Source organism: Lytechinus pictus, chromosome 18, assembly GCF_037042905.1.
Source record: "Lytechinus pictus isolate F3 Inbred chromosome 18, Lp3.0, whole genome shotgun sequence".
In the NCBI taxonomy this organism is placed as follows: Eukaryota; Metazoa; Echinodermata; class Echinoidea; order Temnopleuroida; family Toxopneustidae; genus Lytechinus; species Lytechinus pictus.
The window spans coordinates 5,186,641-5,210,493 of record NC_087262.1 but is presented as its reverse complement, the minus strand read 5'-3'; the positions used below and the strand labels follow the sequence as shown (position 1 = coordinate 5,210,493).

Sequence of the window (23,853 nt, the reverse complement as noted above, 5' to 3'; positions counted from 1 at the left end):
GGTGACATAACATGGGTAAACATTTACAAATCAATGAATACGACCAACACACTGTATATTTATATTCTAAAACGGTGAGACAATATGATCTGAAATCATGAACTCGCCAACTTCATTCTTTTCATGGCAGTCGACGAAAATGTACACAGGCGGCATCGTAATTTTGTTCACCTTGAAGGCTTGTCACGTTTCAATATTTCAAGCTACATGTAGAGAAAAAAGTCGGGCCAATTATTACCACCTAAACTTCGATATATTTATTGATTTACCCAAAACTCTGTTTCGACTATTATCCATTTGATCGAGTTGGATCTCTTTTTTTTTTTGTAAAATAAGGTTCACTCACACTCTATCCGATTTCATGCTCAAATAAGTCGATATGCTGGTAACATTCACTGTTGACAATGAAAAAGTTTTTATTCACACTCCACCATCCGTGAAATTATCGTTCAATTCCTGACACACACTTGAACTTTACGGAATGAGGCCAACGTATCGTTCGGACATATTTCTTCCCGCTTGGGTAAAAACGCTAAAATTGCATACAACGCTAGCTGTTTACGATGTTATGAACTACACATTTATTTTTTCAGTTGTTTAACAGTGTTTAAGTTGTTTAATAGTTGAATCAAAACAACCATGCTTTTTATCGAATATTAAATGTAAAATTAACTTTGTTGTTTAAGATCTTAAATACTTGTTAAACTGTTTAAACATCGAAATCACGGGGGTACTATTCGTGAATGCGCCCCAGGAATAATGGAACTCTCCTGTGACAGTGTGAGGAATACACATGCGGATCCTGTAACGCGAAGCACCCTTTCTTTTGTTCTTCTGTGTTCGTGTAAAGCGAACCGCGCTCCTGTTTATCTATCTCGATGCTCTTCTTCTCTCGAGAAGCCCGTTTTACTTTAAGGAGCCATATTGTTTATCCTGATGCTAATAAGACGACCCACGATCCCTGCTTATCCACAAACCATGTAATGAGCCAGTGTGCCTAATGAGCACATTCTCAAGTTAGCGTACTCTCCCAAGCTTTTCGTCATTCTTAATCATCACCATTTACCATTTTTTAAAGAAAATTAATAACACATTCAAGCAGAGTGTTATTCATTTATGTCCAAGAAATCAGTTACTACTTATTACCATACGAGAACTGGAATCAAATCTGCTTGTGGGTTTCATGCTAAACAATGCTCACACAAATAGACATCCTTCCGCATGAATAACATATACTCTAAATTAATGAATAGCCAATAAAATACGCCACGAAAAATAGGACGAAAGTAATATAATCACATTAATATTCACGTTTTCAGGCATAACATGTTGAAAGAATTTATGCTTACTTTATGCTTTGAAAGAGAAAATGCTTACTGTTGAAAGAGTTAATGCGTTTGTTGTTGATGCATCAATATTACATAATGTGACACATTTTCATCAGTAAAGAAAAAAAATACAGTCTTTGTAAGTAGCGCATATCACTATACTATGACATCCCCGTCATTGTGTCCGGCTTTGGGTGACCAATTACCTCACTTGTGTAGTGTGAGCCCGTACTGAATGAAATTAATAGTGTGTTTTCGCCCAGCGTCGTACGACGTAGAACGTAAGGGTCGTGTGCAAAAATTGCCAACTTCCATGGAAACAGAGGCCCAAGCGATCTTGAGCTCAAATCACGGACGGTTCTTCCGCAAATTAGCGGGCGTCCGCATTAGAACGTAGGATTTGTCAACAGCCGTCAACAGCCAATCAGATCGCTTGTAGAGTGAGCAAGCTGAGCCGATGTAAACATTCGCCCATCGCGTGCATATGCACATGTTGTACTCTACTCTGACTACACTGCACTGATAGCTGAAAGCTTCAAAACGATCCGGCCGCGATCAGCGATTTGCGAAACTGCTTACAAGCGAGAGTTGAGCGCGACGGACGCACGAACCAAGAGATCGTTCTACGTCGTTGATAGCGTCGTACGACGCTGGGCGAAAACACACTAATAACATGAGTGGACGTCCCTTTGATTCAAAGGCAAAAGAGTTAGAATCACTGGACCACAATTCCCCCCTCCAAAAAAAAAAAAAAAAAAATTGCTCCCGCCCGATGAGGGACTCGAACCCGCGACCCTCAGATTAAAAGTCTGATGCTCTACCGACTGAGCTAACCGGGCTTGGGCGAGCTTCTAAGGGTACTTAACACTTAAGTACCACAAAGTACAAATGCTGTGCATTATTTTTATCAACTGAGTCTTATAAAGTTAATATTGCAACTAAATTTGCAATGATAAATCGAAAGTCGCGGTATAAGAGCCGCGTGTAATTGCGACATACAAAATGTCATAATCATTTATATTAATAGTATGGCCTATTGACCCATTGAAAGAATTTGCTCTTTTCAGCTATTTTATTTGGCCAAACATTTCCATTGTATTCTGATGACTGCAGTGACATAAAAAGTATTATTCATAGCATTTTTGCAGAGGCAGTCTTAAGAATACAAGCATAAACTTAGTTAACTCCATACAATGTACTGATAATGGCGTTCCCCAGGGATTCTCCTTAGGTTCGAGATTGTTCTGCATTCATTGTTTTGCATCAGATCATGATCATTTAATGTTTTCACTGTTTCCAGAAGATATACATCCCATGTTATGATCCTACGAAAATGTGATGCTCAAAGTTTGTATCCCTAAAACCTAGTTTTTTTATTTACATGCATGCCACTTCTCCTTAATGTTGATTTAAATATTTTCATTTAAAGAGTGTTGGTGTAATGTAAGAGTGCTACTTTGGAATGGAGGTGGTCCAGATCAAAATAAGATTTATGCACAAGCAGGAGAGAGCTCAATCCAAACATGAGATTCACCCTGACAAACCGTTTATTGTAAAAGTAGCAGGCAAAAATCATTAGCAAATATTGGCGAAGGTTTGGGGGAATTCCATCAAAGAATAAAATATTTATAAGAATTTTAATCATTCGATATGTGGCGTCATATGCGAGCAGCTTTCCTACATACCGTATGGTAAAAAAAATCAGTAAAATGTCATTTTATCGGAAAATAGAAAATGGTTTTATTGTACCTTCAGTATATATCAATATACAAATGATTTCACACCCGCTCCTAAAAAGAAAATAAAAAATAAGTCATCACGAACAATTTAAAACAAATTAAATTTATTCATTTTATATCACATAACATATGGGGCAGCTGCTTGTTTATGACGTCACAAATCAAGAACTTGAAATTCTAATAACATTCTAAATATTTAATGGATTTTCCTCAAACCTTCAACAATATATTTTATATTTTTTCCTGCTATTTTTTCAACAAAGATTTCGTCAGGTGAACTTACCCTTAAAAAACATATCTTCTTTCGCATGCTCGTATTCGTTTAAAAAAAATAAAATCAACTTAAAATTCGTTTGGTATTCATCTTCACATGAGCAACCAAGTTTATATAATCTCCTACCACATAAGAGGATAACTTCTAGATTTCCACAAATTCTATTTCCAGCTCAACAGAATAATCCATATCAACGTCTACTCTAAATAAAACCGCAGGAATTTGTCAATGGATTGAAAAAAAAAGAGTTGAAAACACCTGAAAACAATAAACACACCACAATATGGCATGGATAATTTGTCGGCTACCGCAGATTTAATAAATGGGCATTTCCATTAGAGGTTATGAACTCAAATCGTAAACATTCCATTTATTTGTTTTTTTCCACTGTGAATTTGGACGATCGTTTGAAGGTCTAAAGTACACATATTCACACGATTGACATTTTCTTTCTCCAGGCTTATAAGGGAACTCGGATGTATTTGACATGATATATAAAGATGGGGATTATTATAAAGTTGGGATTATGCAAATAGAATTACTTGCAGATTTAATCTAAGATAATTAAAGAAAATGAAATAGAACCATACATTCATATAGCATATAGTAAAAAAGCATGGTGTTTGAATTATGAAAAGCATTTCTCATGAAACGTATACTAGTACATGTAGCTTTCATATCTTCTTTGTTTTATCTTTGCTTTGAAACAGAAAGAAAGGCTAAATCGAAATTATCTTAATCAAATGCACAGTCCTTGGTTAATACGATTTATTTCATTTTCATTTCCCTTTTCATTGTAAATTTTGATGAAGTAGAAAATAAAAAGATTAAGTACAATCAATCAATAAGCACATTAAATGTGTTCAGATCATGATTACATTCATGCATGCTTATCAATGTAGAAACATTAAATATTCACACGATCACTTGTTTTTGTGTAAATTTAACTATTTTGAAGAATAAAAGTGTGTATTCTGACGTCATAGTGACAAGAGAAAATATACCACAATGCTAACCCATAACTATGACTACCTCATCTTATACTGTCAATTTGATGAAAATATCAATCATTAATCGTACAACGATGCACAAGTTTATCACATAATCACCATACACACCGGTCACATCTATATCATTTCAACAAAGAATGTAATCTTGGTCAAGAAGATATATCATGTCACCGTTATTATTGAATTCAAGTTAGCAACACTTATGCATTCACTCCCTGTTAAAGGGATGGTCCGGGCTGAAAATATTTATATCTACATAAATAGAGTAAAATTCACAGAGCAAAATGCTGAAAATGTCATCAAAATCGGATAACAAATAACGAAGTTATTGAATTTTAAAGTTTAACAATATTTTTTTTTAAACAGTTATATGCACATCGTCATGAATATTCATTAGGTGGGCTGATGATGTCACATCCCCACTTTCTTTTTTCTTATGTTATTACATGAAATCCTAAATGATTCATTTTTCATAGTTTTGTAAATGATGTGTCTCCATTATGATGAAATAAGTTGCAGCAATAAATAACTAATGCACTTAATCAGTTGTCAAACCAATTGTTTTGGTTCTTGGTAGAAAATTTTTGAATAAACATAATTTCATATAATAAAATACAAAAGAACAAGTGGGGATAAGACATCATCAGCCCATCTAACATGTCTAATGAATACTCATAAAGACACGCCTAGAACTGTTTTCACAAAATATTGATAAACTTTAAAAGTCAATAACTTTGTTATTTGTAATCCGATTTCGATCAAATTTTCAGCATTTTCCTCTGTGAATTTTATAATACTCTATCTATTGAGATATAAATATTTCCAGCCTGGACCATCCCTTTAACTGTAAAAACCAGTGTTAATACCATTACCAACACCAGAGGGCCGTATATCCTGGGGTGTTATTATACACGCTATAAAGAATTGACCATGACACCAAAGGGTGTTAAAGAAACAACCAAAGGCGTTACAATAACACTCATGGGTGTTGAACCAACACAAGTTTAACACCTCACGTCCCTGATCTGTCTGCCCACGGTCCCTGTCTCTCCCTCCCCCTCTCTCCATCTCTCTGTCTCTTTCTCCCTTACCTTTTTGATTTGGGGTACTTCTTGAAGACCTGCTCCGAGAGCTCCTGGACCGACTTCTGGACCTGGGGCTCGGCGGATATTCCAAGGGCCCTCTTCAGCCTGGGCTGGCGGCAAATGTTGACCAGGGATGGCGAGGTGGGCAAGACCGACATGAACTTGTCGAGCTTGGTCCTCATCTCCGCCAGCTCCTCATCCCTGAACTTCAGAAGGTCCTCCAATTCCGCTATCCTCTCCTCCTTCTGACGAAGCACCTTCTGCATCTCTATTAAACTTCCCATGTTGGACGATCACGACGACGACGAGGGCGACGATGATGATGCAAATGTCTGCTAGGGGAGATGCAGATGCGATCCCCCGCTAACACTCGCAATATACAATTAAAACACGATTAGAAATGATCACGGATTAACATATTCCCATAGCACATCTGGTACGGTAAGCTACAGCCGGTGTATAAGCACGGACCCTACTAACCAAGCATCCCAGTAAATAAGCAGGAGTGCTAATAACCCGGCTTATAATGTTGCAAACTCAAAACAGCGACAAATCCACAGGTTGTGCGCGAAGAAACATTGGAGTGATGAGCATTCGCTCTCTCCTGACTCCCAAAACACCGAGTCGCTATCGCGAAATCAAAACACTCTCGGATCGCCAGCGAATCCTTCAATGATTCACTCCCCAGAGTAAAGGGGGAGGCGTCTACCATGGACTCCCCTCGGCGCTGAAAAACAAACCCGTTATTTTCCAAGGCGAAAATAGACCGATAATCATCACATCTTTCAGTACTATGCCACACGCTATCCTAATGCTGTGCCGTCTATGTTGTCGACAAGTGTTTTCTCGGTCGGTGGAAATCTTCAATTCACTGGACCTGTATATTACGCGGTATATACAGGAGATGTGACACTCACAGAAATGCGGTGGATGAGAGCAAAACGTGGGATCAAACGAAATCTAGTACAGAAATGCATCGTTCTCCACACACGCACGCTTTCTCCTATTTCCCTCTCTCCCGCTCTCTTTCCCGCCACCCGCAACTAACTATGCATGCATTAGTAGCATACACTCCAAAGCCCCAATTACGAAATGAATATGAGCGAATGGTGTGTGTTTGTGTGTTCAATGTCCAGTATTGCTTTCCTGGTTATTTTGAGCCATTCACCTCTGTAAACAAAACACGTTATGATTCTGATAGCTGCGATGATCAGTCAAGGTGCTTATTATTAATCGCCATTACGCGTTGACACTCGCCGGGGAAAGTCCCCTTGGATATTCCCATGAAGGGGGCGTGGCATGTAAACAAAGCAGAGGAAAGGGTGCAGGCGGGAGGGGTAGAGTCGGGTAGAGTGCGTCTTTGACGTGCCTGTGATGGGCAAAGCCGTGATGTGTGCGCATGTACGAAAATCTGTTAATAAGTTGTTATGTATTTAACGATACCACAACAGATTAAGGGGATATGAGTTTCTTTACGTTTAAATTACCCTTGCATTCGTAATAAAATGCCAAACGCCATGAATTATACCGGGGAGGGGACAACGTCTCTTTCTCACGCGACATAACAAATGATTTATCCTCCTTTATTCTGGCCATTCGAGATTGGCTTAGATAATAATGATGACTAGTTGTTTGGCTGTAGAGGTACCCCGAGTCTCTTGACATCACACTGATCTTATCTCTTCTTTCATCTATTTTTTTTTATACTGGGGTGAATATTAGGGTCTACAAGGTCTTAACTATTGCATCAATGTGACTATTTTTTTTAACAAAAAAAAAGAGAAAAAAATAATAAATAGCATTTTTCTTTTATAGTATGTATAGGATTACATTGAGGTAGTCTCCACGCACAGACTCATATTTGATACTTTAACCAATAACAGGTCTAGAGTGAAGACTAGATGCCAAACTCAATAGTGAATCTAGTCTCACTACTTCAGACTCTGCATTAATATGCACTACGGGAATTGCGAAAACCAAGGGTCTGTGCCTCTCTTCACTTTCCTTTTATTATTTCCCCTCTTTTTTTTATCACCTAAGAATCATAATGGCTGTCGCCCCTGCAATCCCCCCCCCCCCCCTATGATGCTACGCATAAGGTGTACCTGGTTATTCCAGTACTCTTTATACGGACTCATAAATCGAATGGCTCAGAGAGCAACGAACTCGACAAGATCCTTACTCTGAAGTAGTATAGCGCCCTCTTTGATTACAGACAGAACAACATCAGGGACATTTTCTCGAAGGATTTGTCGGATGTTTTATCCCAAAATAAATCTGTAGTATTCAGATCAGTGGTTTTACCACAAAGTTACCACTGGCGAAAAAAATGGGGGTAGGAGCGTGTCTTGACTAAAAAAAAACAATCACAACCAAGAATAAAGGCAGAAAGGGAAAGCAAACGAAAGGAAAGGGATGAAATATAATATTATTTTTATATGAATTATGAATGTCAAAATTTATCATAAATTTATATCGATTGATTAATCTAAAAGTTCAATTTTTCTTCAAAGCCTCGTCTGGCCCCCTCAAATCTTTTTTGGCTCATTGCGCTACTGACAGTTACCATAAGAACTGTCAGGCACCATGCGGCACTTCTCAGCCAATCAATCAAGGAAAGTTGTTATATTTTTATGCTACTTGTCGGATAACAAAATGTTGATGAAAGGCTCTGCTGGGTCCCTTGACACAAAAGTTTGTGATAAATCGTACGCTTGATTTTTACGAATGAATATACATTGTAGTCAATGCAATCAATTGTAAAATAAAAATAAAAATAAAAAAATTCTACGAACATTGCTAACATTTGTGTTACGGGCCCCTGAAGGCGTCGTACAACAAAGATTAGTGATTAATCGCTAAATTAAATGACCAATAAAGATTCTCGTTGCATGCGCATTTTGCTAAGTAGACTGACTATGAACCAATCAGAATTGTTCTTTTAAATAAGCGTTCTATCGCCAACCTTTGTGTTACGGGACCCTGATGGCTTTCCCCCTTCTTGTTATTCTTTCGATTTTCTTCTGCTTTAGATTTTGAAATTTATGTCAAAGGTCAAAGGCGTACTCCGGGCTGAAAATATCTATATCTAAATCAAAAGAGTAAAATTCACAGAGCAAGATGCTGAAATTTCGTTAGTGTTCTATGGCTTATATTGCATTGATTCAAAATTTTAGAGTATAGATTTGGCTAAACCCTTTTATTGAATTAAAGCCTAACTATTTTTCACTTTCTTTTCAATTTTGACTAATATTATACAAAGAGAAAGAAAATGAAAACACCAATTAATATGCACGGCATTTTTTATATTTCATGCTGCAGGTCACAGAGTCATACACCTCAATAGTGATCTGTGCTCAAGTGATATGTAACATGTAAGTGAAGAGCGCCATCTTTAGTTATCGGATCATAACATGCCAACGAAACATTCTCCCAACTTAGTCGATGACTGTAACGTCATCTTTCGTAACAAATTTTGGTTTTGATGTTTATCACAATAACTTCATCGAAGCTTGATATATTCAATAACTCTGTTTTCATTATTTACTGGGATGCTTGGTTAGTAGGGTCCGTGAAGGAATTTGCCGGGGGAATTTGATTGGGGAAACGTTTTTGAGGCATGCTCCAGAGTGACGGAGAAAATGAGTGGGTTTGTATCGTCCTCCGGGTGAAGCGTTAGAACTATCATTAACTCCGAAAGAATAAAGAATTTTTGATAAAAAATAGTATGTGGCTTCTGGAGAATTAATCGTGCAGAAAATAAAAAATTGACACGTGAAAATGAAAAGGGTAGGCCAACTGACGATTAACAAGCCAATGATAATACCCTATGAGATAACGAGATCTAGGATCTCGTCATTTCTACATCCAGTGGAAGAGATGATCAGATGATAAGATCTTGGATACAAGATCTTGCCATCTCATCGTCTCTCCCACAAGATGTAGACATGACGAGATCCAAGATCTTGTCATTATTCCGATCATCTTTTCGACGCGATCCAATTTCTGATCGTCTCCCACGGGATGTAGACATGGCGATATTATCTAAAAGCATGTCACGTCATTACCTCTCCCTCAGGATGTAGACATGACGAGATCCAAGACCTCGTCAATTCATCTTTTTTTCCCGAAGAGATGTAGACATGACGACATGATCATCTGAACATCTGGGTGGTAAGCTTCCATAATAGCCACTTTTATCCTACGAAGTATATGTATTATCCGACGGTTACCATGGTAACATTCAGTCACCTGTCCTTCCCGGCCCAATCTAAATTAAAGATATTGATGGAACACTCTCTAGATGTGTATCTTTATATATACTCTGAATGCAAAAGAGCTAATTATACCCCTTTCATAAACCCAATTATGCGGCTAATAGCAGCATAATTTGGTCGTAAAATCGGAGGAGGACCAGAGTTATGCGCATTATTTTGATGCTGCAATTATCCGCATAATAGCAGCATCGGGACAAGATTTTGAGTTTATGAACGTATTTCCAAATAATGCGGATAATTGCCATGGTGCGGTCACAAGGTCACCCTTTTCCAACACAACCTCATCGGAGGGGGCGTGTCCAGTTGTCATGACGATTATCCGCCTTTTTCAGGACGGGCGCTCGTAAAAATAATGCGGATAATTTTCGGAGTTTGTGAACGCAATTTTTATTGAATTATCCGCATTACTATTAGGCGGCTAATTGGATGATAGGTTTATGAAAGGGGTATTAGCTTCTTTTTTTGCATTTAGAGTGACAAATTTCCTTACCACCGAAAATATTGTTGTTTCTAGTACCAGCGAGCGATGTGGACGAATGACGAAAGGTATATTATGATTCGAGGATTTGTAACAATAAACTAAATTGATTTTAATATGATCATAATGTACATCGTATTCCTTTGAAGGTTTGTGTGATAGTTATACCCCTTTCATAAACCCATCCTCCAATTAGCCGCCTAAGAGTAATGCGGATAATTCAATAAAAATTGCGTTCACAAACTCCAAAATAATCCGCACTATTTTTACGAGCGCCCGTCCTGAAAAAGGCGGATAATCGTCATGACAACTGCACACGCCCCCTCCGATGAGGTTGTGTTGGAAAAGGGTGACCTTGTGACCGCACCATGGCAATTATCCGCATTATTTGAAAATGCGTTCATAAAGTCATAATCTGGTCCCGATGCCGCTATTATGCGGATAATTGCAGCATCAAAATAATGCGGATAACTCTGGTCCTCCTCCGATTTTACGACCAAATTATGCTGCTATTAGCCGCATAATTGGGTTTATGGAAGGGGTATTAGACACCTTGTTACCCAGGATATTCATCATCGCCTTGATAAAATAGGAGTCAGATGTGAATTTTTAGCAAGGAAATTAGGAATATTAAATATGAAAACGATTGATTGTTATTTGTTTGTGATTAAGCCCCCACCCACCGGCGTGGAACCCTAAATGGCTGACTATTATGGTAAAGGAATGTGATAGGAAAGAATACAGGCCTGTATTCGCAGAATGAAGTGGCATGTTTCCTGACTTTCATCCTGATACTCTTCAATTTGTGTTTGATATACATTTCTCAAGACAGCGCCTTGTTGATCAAGCGGCTGCAAACAGTGACTAATAGCTCATTATTTTTACCATGCTGTACTGCAACTAAAGGCTTGCAGTTCTCCAGTGAACGGAGGAATTCAACACAGAAGAAGAAGAAGTTTGCGATGGAAATGTTCGTCTTGCAGTGAGGGCTCAAACGCCTGGGGAGGGGGGGCGGCAGTCAAATATATTGATGTAAACACTCGTGACCAAAAAAAAAACGCGTTGAAAAGGGTGGGTTTTTTTTTTTCAGTTTTAGGACGCGGGCCGCGCGTGCACTCGTTAAGGGTATCAAAAACACCGATTTTCAAGAAAAAGGGTGGTTTTGAAAGATTGGTCAATCGCGGGGTCAAACGTATTTAGGGTATGTATTTTTTTTTCTAAAGCTTTTTTTTAAGACTATAGCCAAACGTGTTTAGGGTATGTTTTATCCCCAAGCTTTTTCTCCGAGGTCATATTCTGGCGACAAGTTGTTTAGGGGCCAAATTGTGTAAATAAAGCCCGCGAAAAACTTGTTTAGGGGATTATTTTGCACACCGAGAAAAAACTCGTTTAGGGGGTGTTTGGAAATAATTTGTTCACGCATGTGTACAGCAATATATTTGACTGACCCTCCGGGCTCAAAGGGAAGGATACATGTAGGATGTAGGCAAACGCTGAAACAATCTTGATTCCTTTTCAAATTTCGATTAGTTAGTGAAAACTGATTTTAGTGGAAGAAGACGTCTCATTAAAGGACAAATCCCACAAAAGTTTATTAGAATGAAAAGAAAAAAATCCAACAAGCATAACAGTGAAAATTTCATCAAAATTGGATGTAAAATAAGAAAGTTATGAATTTTTAAAGTTTCGCTTAACAGTGTCAGTTATCATCCTGGTCGGTATACAATTGAAGAGACTGATAAAAACATCCAATCACTATTGCTTTTGTATTTTATTATATGAAATATGAAATATTCTAATTTTTTCCTCATTATCCGACTTTGATGAAATATTCAGCGTTGTGCTAGTTTGATTTTTTTCTATTTATTAAAATCAACATTTTTCTGGGGTGGACTTGACCTTTAAACTCATCTTGCCTTTTAGTTTCTTTCACTCACTAGTTGTATTCCCTTATTTCCATGTCTCTCCTTCTCATCCCCGCCCCGAGGAAAAAAACGAAAACATTGAGAGGAAAAAATAGTGTAAAAAAAAACTTTCTGTTTCGTTATATCACGGAATCATGCTCGGATGAGGACACCATCAGGTTATCGTATTTGTAAAACATTGTATAAATCGGGAATGTATGGGAAAGAGGGGGTAAGTTCTGACACTTTTTGCATTTTGCATGTTAGAATTGATGTGGCTAATAACATTGTAGTATTAAGTACCTTGCCTTTTAATTTGATTCTTTGGAAATATTTTCCACCTAATATAACTTTCTACCCCCTCACTGAAAGGCCTTGTGACCTTTGAAAAAAACGATGTCTAATGGCTCAACTTGTCCCATCTGTGGGGTAAGTTGTGCCACCTTCTGGGGTAAGTTGAGCTACAAAAACTATGTACAAAATGTATGCGGGAAGAACCAGCATGTCATTTTTTTTATTTAAAGTCTTTTCACTTGCTAATTTTCTATAAATATTAACAAAAGTAAGAGAACTGTCATGTGAATTTGCTCCTTTCTGCCTGCATATCGATGGCCTTTTAACGTTTGTTTATTATACACTACCATAAGAATTCCATGGCTCAACTTGCCCCATGTTTGCTGGCTCAAATTACCCCAGTCCGAACTTAATCATGATAATGCGATATTTTCACATTCACACATTAATTTTTCTTATGCATCCATCATGTAAAAGACTATGACAAGAATGAGAATCCATACCTGGACTAACAATATTGTTCTTATTTCTGTATTATATTTAAAGACGTGTGTGGGTAAAAAGCACTAATCTATTTCACACCTTTTTTTTATTTACTTTTTTGGCTGAAATTTGTATTTTTCCCTCTAAAAAGTACTTTTGTTTCAAAGTTGAAAACAATGTGGTGGGGTTAAGGGCTATGTATGGGTCATCAATACATGACACCACCACAATGTCTGACTCATGGCCTGGGGGTGGTGGCTCAACTTGCCCCTATGCTCAACTTACCCCGCCTTCCCCTACTGTTCCTTTCCATATCTTTCTGGTTTGGTAAAGACTTTATAACGTTTTATTCAATGAGCAGTCGATAAAGAAGGAGAGGTGTGTGGTGAAATGGTAAATGGGTGTGTGTGCGTATGTGGGAGAGAGACAGGGGGGAAGAAAGCGAGAGGGGGAAGCGGGCGAGTGCATGAAGGTGGAATGTGGGATAAGTTAAATAGGGGGGAGAGGGAGACGAAAAAATGGGTAAAAGGGGTAATGAGTAAGTACTTCTTCTCACCTCTTTGAAATTATGTTGTTGACAGCGCATAATGCTCTTCGAATTGCCACCCCCCCCCCAAAAAAAAAAAAAAAAAAAAAGAGGAAAGAAAGAAAAGAAAGAGAGTAGGGGAAATACGATATTATTTTCTGAAAATCGTGTCAAAATCTATCACAAATTTTGATTTTGGTAATGCAAAGGTCGGATTTGGGATGTTTTTTGTTCGCTCGCAGCTTTTCATATAAAGTCCCCTCAAATTTTTTGGCTCACTACGCCACTGCTGATGGGGGCAGACTTGGGGCATATTTTTGCCTTTGTTTTTCCACTGGTATTAATATAATAACATGATATTAAAGGTCATGTAATATTAGGTCAAGAAATAGAACGTGTTTGGCGTCAGTCATGCACCTCCAATTTAATATACAAAAGTGACACAAAAAGACTTCTATATAAGAACGACCTTGTAACGTATGAACAATTGTTGTTTTTACCCATAAGAAATCAGAGGAGGGCATCCATCACACCGAAAATGTATTGTATTGGCATCTTTATTGTTCTAAATATAATGACGATTCCCATTGTCACGGTTTGTACCTGGCGTTGCCAAGGGAAGAGTCACCCGAAGAATTTTCTATTTTGATCGCCAATTGTTTCCCCCAAGGTCTGCGGAAAAAGCATTCAAAAGAGGAAAGAAACATTTTGAAATGAATATATGAACATTGCTGTAACAATAGAGCATCTCTTCGAGCTCTATAACAGGATAAAACTTCAATGGAGATGAACAATCGATCGATGAGTAATAAAAGGTGTCGATTTTGAAATGTCTTGCTAAATGGGTCATATAAATATAATGCCTAAATTTGGAAGTTTGTCTTCTCCTCGTGTGAAAAAGTTGCATTTCTTCATAATCATTAATGCAATCGTACATACAGCTTCAATGCTATTTGCACTTTGTTTGGCTGAGATACCCATTATTGGGGGTGCGCTTCAATCTGAACTTGCTCATTATATAGGATCGTTCTCATGAACAATACTTTTTGAGAGTTCATTTCTTCGTCCGCTGCCGAAGGTTATGAACTAATTTCTGTGAATTCATAACACCGCTCGCTTTCTATTTGCTCACACATTGTTGCTCGTGATATTGTATATGGGGCTGGCTGTGTAGACCTATACCATTTCTCGTAAAATCGGTAAGTCAAATTTCTCTCTCTGAGTTTTTGTATACCCGTAACCTCGCATTGGGTTAGTAAAAGAATGAAAGTAGTTTTTGTAAATTAGGATTGAAAATTGAATCGACTGCTTGTACAGTTATTCCTGGGAATTTTTAGTGAGACTAACAATTCCCTGGTCATCCAGAAGAAAAAAAGAATACTGTTAAAAGTGTGATAATAAGTTATGCATGCTCGGATCAAAGAGATGTGTAGGGGCACGTGAACAATTTCCTAACATTTAGTTTTGTTGATTTCTTAACAAAAACAATGTTAAAGAGCTTTTACTGTTTAATCGGGAGGAGAGACCTGCGGGTCATAATGATTCAGTTCGCTTTTCGTCTCCCAGGTGACGCCAAACAAATAATAATAATAATGATAATAAGCTATTAATCAAATGACAATTTGCTAGAGGTAACCAATAATTTCATCATGCATACATAAAGATTTCAAAACAATTATTTCATTTCATTCATTTCATTTATTTTTCATTTCCAACAATCATTTACAATAAGTTTTGTTACATACATCTTGATATATAATCAATAAAACAAAGAAACTTTATATGCATAATAATCAAGATAACCATGTATCATGTCGGAAACGGAGGAAGCTGCAAAAAAGCGAAGCTTGTAGAATGCGCCTCCTATTAAATATTTGTATAAATTATATAAACAAAACACAAATACAACATGGTAGAAATTTGAGCATGAATCCAGTTGAATGTATAGTTAATCCAGTTATTGTAGTGACTACCATAACAACATCTTGAAAGATTTGGGTTTGGACATAAGATTATGCTGAAAGATTAATTACATGTAATACAACTCTATGCCTTTGTGATGTAGGCCTGAACTTTATTTTGATTCATGTCTGTGCGAGCTTCACATTGAACATTAACGTGTTTTAACTGCAGATTGAAGCGAAAACAACAAACCTCTTATATTTTAATCATGATATGACTCTTTTCGGCTTATACCGGTGCATAGGAACAAGCGGAAGGAAAAGGTGAACAAATATCAATGAGAGAGGGTAATTGGAAAGAAGAGAAAGTAATAACGAAATAGAAAGGGAAATAGGGAGAAAGATGAAGGGAGTGATGGAGAGATAATGATAGATAGATAGATAGATTGATAGATAGATAGATAGATAGATAGATAGATAGATAGATAGATAGATATATAGATAGATAGATAGATAGATAGATAGATAGATAGATAGATAGATAGATAGATAGATAGATAGATAGATAGATAGATAGATAGATAGACAGATAGATAGATAGATAGATAGATAGATAGATAGATAGATAGATAGATAGATAGATAGATAGATAGATAGATAGATAGATAGGTAGATAGATAGATAGATAGATAGATATATCAGTGGAGGGGGAGAAAGAGCGGGAAACAAAACAGAGTGGGAGAGAGGGGGAGAGAGAGAGAGAGAGAGACCCGAACAGTTGGAAGTTTCAGGAATTCTGCTAATTGGATATAGGCCTACTTATCTTTATTTTAGCTGAATTGTGAATGAATAAAAGAAAAGATAATCAAGCGAAGCTGGGAAAAAATCAAACATTTAGAAAATAACGGTTACTTGATTTATTACTTTTTAATATTGAGTGAAACAGTGATAAGCGATCAAATATGAACACTTTTCTTAAGTATTTCAATGAATCTTGGATCTTGACATATTCAGTATTTATGTTTTTTGTTTGTTATCAAAACAATTTGCATGATGTGCAATGAATAAAAAAAATACGTATTCCATGGAGACAAAAATACCGTGCTTTCGATACCAATTAAGCATAATGTTGAATTTAGTTGTAATATCATGTTATAAAATACAATAGAAAAGTCGACCTTTGATAATGCATCGGGCCAGCGCTTCGTTTACCGATAAGACAAAGTAAACTTTAATCTTATTTACTTTTTTCCACCTTTCCTTTCAATATTTATTTGAATGAAGAGTTTACCTTTTGCTCATTTTTAAATTATTCTATTTTAAATTGGACCTTTGGAAAGAACAAGTGAAGAATGATTTGTTGTGATTGTAATAAAAGTAATTTGTAAATATGCGTTTCATTTACATAATACAGTCTTCACATACTATGTGAAGACTTAATCATTATTTGTCTTATAAATATACTAGTTATGAATTGGACCTATTAGGTCCAATTCATAACTAGTATATTTATAAGACAAATAATGATTACGCGCTTTGAAAATAACATCTATTAGAAAATATTTCGCAAAATAAAGTTGAGGAGGGGTGGGGTGGGGCGCTAGATGGGGTCAAGATCTCATCCATGGGAACATTTTCGTGCCCATGCTCTTCAGCTACTTTTGGGAACAGCACCTTCACCTCTAATATAAACATAGACTGAATAGAAACCCAACCTCACCGAATTCTCCATGAATAATTGTATCCACCCTGTCCCTCAGACCAAACAATAGCTGTCACGGAGTGTAACAATTCATCTGGGGCTCGTTTCATAACGAGTTACAACTGTTGTAACTTTGCCATGATGGCAACAATCATGGCAGCCTTGATTCTGATTGGCTGCTGTGCCCTGTTACCATGGTAGTTGCCATAATGGCAAAGTTACAATAGTTGCAAGTCCTTCATGAAACGGGCCCCTGCATGAGTTCGGAGGGAACCCCCACGTACGTTAATGGGGCGACTGTATCAGTGTGATCCAGTTTGATTAGATATCATTCGTTTTTCTTTGTACATCTCATTAAAGCATATCAAAATCAATATTGATAATAATTATAATATATAGCTCAAAATTGCATATGTATACAAGATTCGAATGACCCAAAATAAGAACAAAAATACAAAAAATGAAGGGGTAGTTCATAATTTGATGGGAAATTGCCGATTTGTCTACACCCACAATTTTCAAGTTAAAGGCTGTAACCATTTCGTCTGAAGTATTCAATATTCAACGGTCTGTGGGCGAATAGGCTATTTATGGAACAAATTTTAATTCTACAAAGTGACATACGTAGAAGAAAGGCAAATTAAACCAACTGAGCATTAGCAAGAATTAGACTAAATAGGTGTTCGACCAATAGACCAAGTATAGTCTAGGCTAAACGGCAATTAGACCAACTTAACAGTAGACCAATTGTGCTTAACCCATGTGGTGGTATATTATCAGATAAGTAGAACAAGCTGTTTGAAGACAAAGTAGACCGTTTTATATATAGGGTAATTCGGCACTTTACGAGTGATTGAAATGTGACGTACCCCATCGAGAGTCCATTGTTTCTCCTGAGCGCGTTTGACCATGGACCTATATTACGAAATAATAGGTCCGTGGTTTGACCAAGAATGACCATGGTGGCTCTATTTACATTTGTGCTAAAATAGTGTGCACTGAATGATGTGAGACGATGATGATATTGACCCCTGGTTATTGACCCGAGTATTTAAACTTTTAAGGTCAAGGGCAGCCCTAACATTCCCAAGAAGTAGTTGATTTCAAATAAGTGATGGTTTATCAAACAAGCACAATTTTGATAATTTCGGGATAAGACATTAAGAATTTGAGATTTCAAACTTTCGGTAATTGTCAAATACCAGTGATATGTACATCATGAATAGACATATGCAAATGAGGAAGCCAATAGGGGGATTGAAGTCTGAGGGTTAATTATACCAAACCATGCACTAATTGATTGCCTAATTATACGAAAGATAATCACAAAATCATATCACTGAAAAAGTCATCAAACTTCGGATGTAGAATGGTTTAAGTCTATAGTTATCACATTTTAAAGTTTCAATGAATTCTCCAAAGAAAATTATTTTTATAGGCTAACAAGATATGGGAGGTGGAGAACCGAGGGAATCACAAAATCAGTATTCGGTATTTAATATATGGAACAGAAGTATTTAATTTTTCTCCCATGATGTAAAACATGGTTTGTCTCAAATGAAACATGAATGTGGATTCACGATAGCACTCATTGTATATGGTGTATTGTGTATGATTGTTAAAGGACAAGTCCACCCCAACAAATAGCTGCTTTGAATAGAAAGAGAAAAATCAAACAAACATAACACTGAAAATTTCATCAAAATCGGATGTAAAATAAGAAAGTTATAACATTTTAAAGTTTTGCTTAATTTTTCAAAACATTTATATGCACATCCTGGTCGGCATGCAAATGAGGGGACCGATGACATCCTCCACTCACTATTTCTTTTGTATTTTATTATATGAAATATGAAATATTTTGATTTTCTCGTCATTGTCATGTGATACAAAGTTTCATCCTCCCTGAACATGTGGGATTCCATTGTTTTAACATTTTGTGGTTCAAGCAAGGGGGTCCTAATTGTCGACTTCATAAAAATTGAAATATTGTATTATTCAAACAATAAAAAACAAAAGAAATAGTGAGTGAGTGACATCATCGACTCTTTCATTTGCATATCACTGAGTTGAGCATAGAACTGTTTTGTGAAAAATAAGCGAAACTTTAAAATATCATAACTTTCTTATTTTACATCCGATTTTGATGAAGTTTTCAGCGTTATTCATGTTTAATTTTTCTCTATCTATTCAAATCAACCTTTTTTTGGGGTGGACTTGACCTTTAAGTACGTATTTCTTCGAGGTAAATTATTTTAATTAAAAAAAATGAAATATTAAGGTATTTTTATATTCCAAAAATGTCTCTTTACCAATTGAATGGTACAAAACTCATCTCTGGGAATGAAGCCAAGTCACAATGTCTTGTTCCTGACTACTAAATCTTGCAATTCCCACAGGATTTTTGCAGGGGCCATGCGGTTGATTGATTGATTTTATTTGGCAAGTCACCATAACATATATACAGTAGCATTAAAAACAACAGGCTTGCACAGGATGACCCACGAAAGCTCGAAAGCTTATTTCCAGTGGGGTCCTCGACATATAGAATTAGGATAATATGGTAGAATTACAGTAGGCAGTGGGATTTCACCGTTTCATGAGGGGGGGGGGGTACAATATAAACATTAAAACATTTCTATAGGAATACCACCCAATTTTCCAGCCATGAAGAATTGCCGATGATTTTTATTCATATAATTTTCTTCTACCGATGTAATCCATCACATTCAAGATATACCGGTAATTTTAGAGGCCGTGGTGTCCGTTTCATTAAAAAAAAAATCCATATTGCTGTTTGAAGGTAGAAGGATACAAGAATATTAATTCTGCACTTTAATTTCCTCTCAAATAATGCATCAAATATTTTTCTTTATTTGCAGGTAATTGACGTAGCTCGTAGCTGGCACCATGGTCACTCGACGAATATTCGAACTCGAAGGGGCGGTTCTTTTGATATTTGCTGCATCGCTCCCTTTCGCCCATCCGCAGTGTGAAACAGATTGCAGGGGCCTTATTCCTGGAGATATTACGCTAGGGTTTCTCTTTCCATTCTATTCTGCGAGTGCAAACGGATTTTCATGTGGAACTGGCATCTCAGACTATCAGAACATTCAGTTACTGGAAGCTGCCATTCATACAATCAACAATGATGCTTCATCAGCCACAAATGGAATCAAAATTGGTAAAACGTCTACTACAGTCCCATGTTATATGTTTTGTGTCTGCCATTTGTAGGGATTGGAGGTTGGGATTTGCGAAGAGGGCGTGGTCTATCCACTCATCGTGATTTGCTGAAAGTTCTGCCTTTTGAGCCAAACAAAGCCATTGCCGAGTTGCGTGAAATCAAGAAATGCATGAGAAATCCAGTGCCAGAAAACCATTTTCAGACTCACTTGGATCTATATTTCATTAAAACTTTCACACGATAATATTAATTAATAATTTCAAACCTTTTGTTTTAATAAATTATGTAGTCAGTGGTGTACCTAGGATTTTCCACAGGGGGGGCAAATAAAGGATCTCGTCCGCCAAAAAAATTTGACAAGCAAAAAAAAGAAGAAGAAAAAAAAGGTCTGCAAGACTAGTCAGGGGGGCAGGGATATGTCCCTTGCATGGGTGACTCGTCAGGGGGGGGGCAGTCTGCCCCCCCCCCCCTCCGTAGGTACGCTAGTGTACGTAACTAAAATAAAAATTGAGTAAAATCTAGCTAGGTCCAATTGGATTCTTCATTTGTTGTGCTTGAATTTTAGTGACCCATAATTGTTTTCTTCTGTCTGTTTGCAACTCTTAGTTCTCTCACTGCTGCATGTATAACTGCAACCCCAATTTTGTGTATCTTCCTTTTTTTTTTGGTGGGGGGGGGTATACATTTAATCATTCTTTTTGTTTTTATTATTTCATCTCTTCAAATTATTGTTATCATATCTTATGATATTTCTGCATTACTTACAAATGTAACTCAAATGGCTTTCTCTCATAAAAAAACTTGGTGGTTTCAAAATAAAAAATGAACTATTGATTCGATAATTGTAAACCTTTGAAAATTAATAAAACATATAAAAAAAAATAATAATAAAAAATGAACTAAGCTAAGTTAGTACCATGTAGTAATTCACACCATTGACATTTTCTTATTTTATTATGTTTGTTCATCATCTTCATTTTGATTATTCTTTTTTTAATTTGAATCAACATCAATTTTCTACGATGAATGAATGTTTTTAATGAAAGTTTTCATTACCGGTACTGTATGAGTAAAATTTGATGATTACATTGACAGGTTTGGAGGCTTGGGATACCTGCAATTCTAGACAGGTTGCTGTGGAGAGAACGATGGAATACCTTGGTGATAGAACACCTACCAGACAAACAAACACGCAACAATGTGATAATGCTGCATTCAAACCAAGTAAGGTGTCCCTTCTCTTCAGAAACTATTAAATACGATAATGATTTTCTCTATGTAACCCAATTAACTTTTTGCCCGCCACGGACAGAATCACTCCTTTGCCACATTTATTTCAAGGTGCAACCTTAAGAAGGGTTTTGCATGGACTACGTTAATCCAGCTCAGATTGGTTTATTGTAGAGAAAAGCTTTGTGTGTACACAGTACAATGCGATGCACGCATCGCTATTGTGTGTATGTGTGTATGAACAATAGACTTAATGCACTCTGTCTGTATTGTCTGTATTGTGAATAGAATGTGACTTGAGTCGAACTTGGCAGCCTGCTGTATGTGACTGTAGTCGAACAAAGCGGGTAAAGAGTTAAGATATGCCTTTTTCTCCCGTACCCCCACCCACTCATGATCTACTAAGAAAAAAACTTTTAAAAAGGATACAGTTACGGTATGTGATGATGTTTAATTCAAACCAAGGACCTGGAGAAGGACCCTCTACCCCTTCCCAGTTCCCCCAGAGAATCATCACAAAGCAGAATGATAATGCAGCATTTACATTCAGTAAAAAAACTTTATAGTTCTCCGTGAAAACTGTCACAAATAATAATTCTTCTATTCATTGCCCCTAGCAACTACCACACAGTAATATAACGATGCTGTATTTAAAATTTGCATGAACCCCCCCCCCCCCTCCTTACCAGAGACAAACACACGATGTCATAATGAAAGTATTGCATTTAAGGTCAAACATACATTAGCTGTGAACGGATAATTGATATATTGATGGAGGATGATTTTTACCAATAAAACTCAATTAGAATATGTCAATCCATTAATATCTGTCCATATTTTAATTTTCAGTCGTAATTGGGCATCTGGTCAACGAAGGTCCAGCCGTTGGCTCTCTGCTGACCGATGCTAGGGTCCCTTCCATCAGTTACACTGCTACTCAAGCTTCACTGACCTTTGATCCTGAGTATTCCTTCTTCTCTCGGAACATCCCTTCGGACGATGATATTGCAAGGGTATGACTAGATTACTGAAGATTTCTTCTAAAAAACCATATCTAGGCTCTACGGATACATATCTTATTGATGTTGAAATATTATGGCACTGAATCAATATTGCCTTAACCTGATAAATATTTTTTTTGACAAAAGGGTGTTAACTTGAACATGACAAATGAAAATAAATAGCTCACATGCTCTACATGCACCCAAACTAACACCTTTCTGACATGGTTAGCAAAAAAAAGGTATAAAATTTGATGAACCAAGAAAATATTTACCAAGGATTTATATATTCCATGTATGAGAGCCATACAGTATTATATAGTCTGTAGGTTACTGTTTGCTGATTATCAATGAATGGATTTCTTTCAATTTAAAAAGCTTTATTATTCATTCTTAATCCCACATTTTTCTGATAACAGCAAGAACATATTTGCTGAAACAATGAGTTTGGTTGGTCCTGAATCAAATGCCTACAAAAGAATAAATAAATGATGCACCATGAAGCCCCAAATTGATAAATCCGAAAAGATGATGATTTTGATATATTTCTTTCACAACTTTCAATAGGTATTGGTGGACATTTTAAAGCGAAGGGGTTGGTCTTACATTGCCATGGTGATGTCAGATAATGCAGGAGAGAGGTCAGCCGGTGAGACGTTTCTGGACGTGGCAGAATCCAATGGTATCTGCGTGGCTGTTCAGAGCACGATACCTGAGGGAACCACCGATGCGAACGTATTCAGTCAGATCTTGAGTGACATAGGGGCCAAACCTAATGTCAAGGTTGTGGTTCTGTTCACATCGTCGGACCTTGCGCAAGGACTCTATGCTGCTGCTGATGGAGCGAATACGGCACAGTTTCAGTGGGTGAGTTACGTTCTCAAAGATGAAGTGTCTAACCAAGGTTTGTAGAGAGGAAGAGATAGGGGGGATGGGATAGAGAAAAGAGACAGAGAAAGTATAAGAGAAGGGAGAAAAATAGACAAATGCAAATAGAGGAAAGGGAGAGAGGGCTGAAGAGAGAGAAGGCGGAAGCGTACAAGAGAGAAAGTATACAAGAAGAGGAAAGACAATTTTTCCTAAAGAAAAAGAAGAGATCGGAGGGATAAAAAGTATACGGACAATGGCAGCGGTATACAGAGTGAAAAGAGAATAGAGAGAGAGGGCAAGACACTGAAGGATGAGAGAAGGAAGGTGAAAGAATGGGGAAGCGTACAAGGGAGAAAGAAGACAAAAAGAGGAAAGACAATTTCTCCTCAAAGAAGAAGAGATCAGAGAGAGAGAAGAAGATATAATAAGAACAATATTTGGAAATAAGAATGAAGGAAAGAGGAAGGGATTGTTAGTATACCTATGGCAGAAGATCAAAACCAAGTTTCGATATTTCGGCCATTTCTAATAATCAATCAAACATTGCTCAAACAAATGTCACAT

The 23,853-nt window shown here is 37.0% G+C and overlaps 1 protein-coding gene and 1 non-coding gene across 2 annotated transcripts in view; one reads left to right on the top strand and one right to left on the bottom strand.

Annotated features, from left to right (window-relative positions):
- Positions 1–2,094: 2,094 nt before the first annotated feature.
- TRNAK-UUU (transfer RNA lysine (anticodon UUU)) lies at positions 2,095–2,167 on the bottom strand. The gene has a single exon. It is a non-coding gene; the product is annotated as a tRNA-Lys (tRNA).
- Positions 2,168–14,516: 12,349 nt separating this feature from the next.
- Positions 14,517–23,853, top strand: part of LOC129282279 (uncharacterized) — a 42,993-nt gene continuing 33,656 nt past the window's right edge. Inside the window, exons 1-5 of the mRNA XM_064113316.1 lie at positions 14,517–14,597; positions 19,884–20,185; positions 21,284–21,412; positions 22,268–22,431; positions 22,987–23,286. Coding sequence (XP_063969386.1) covers positions 19,912–20,185; positions 21,284–21,412; positions 22,268–22,431; positions 22,987–23,286 — 867 coding nt within the window. The 5' untranslated portion in view covers positions 14,517–14,597; positions 19,884–19,911. The remainder of the gene's footprint in view (positions 14,598–19,883; positions 20,186–21,283; positions 21,413–22,267; positions 22,432–22,986; positions 23,287–23,853) is intronic.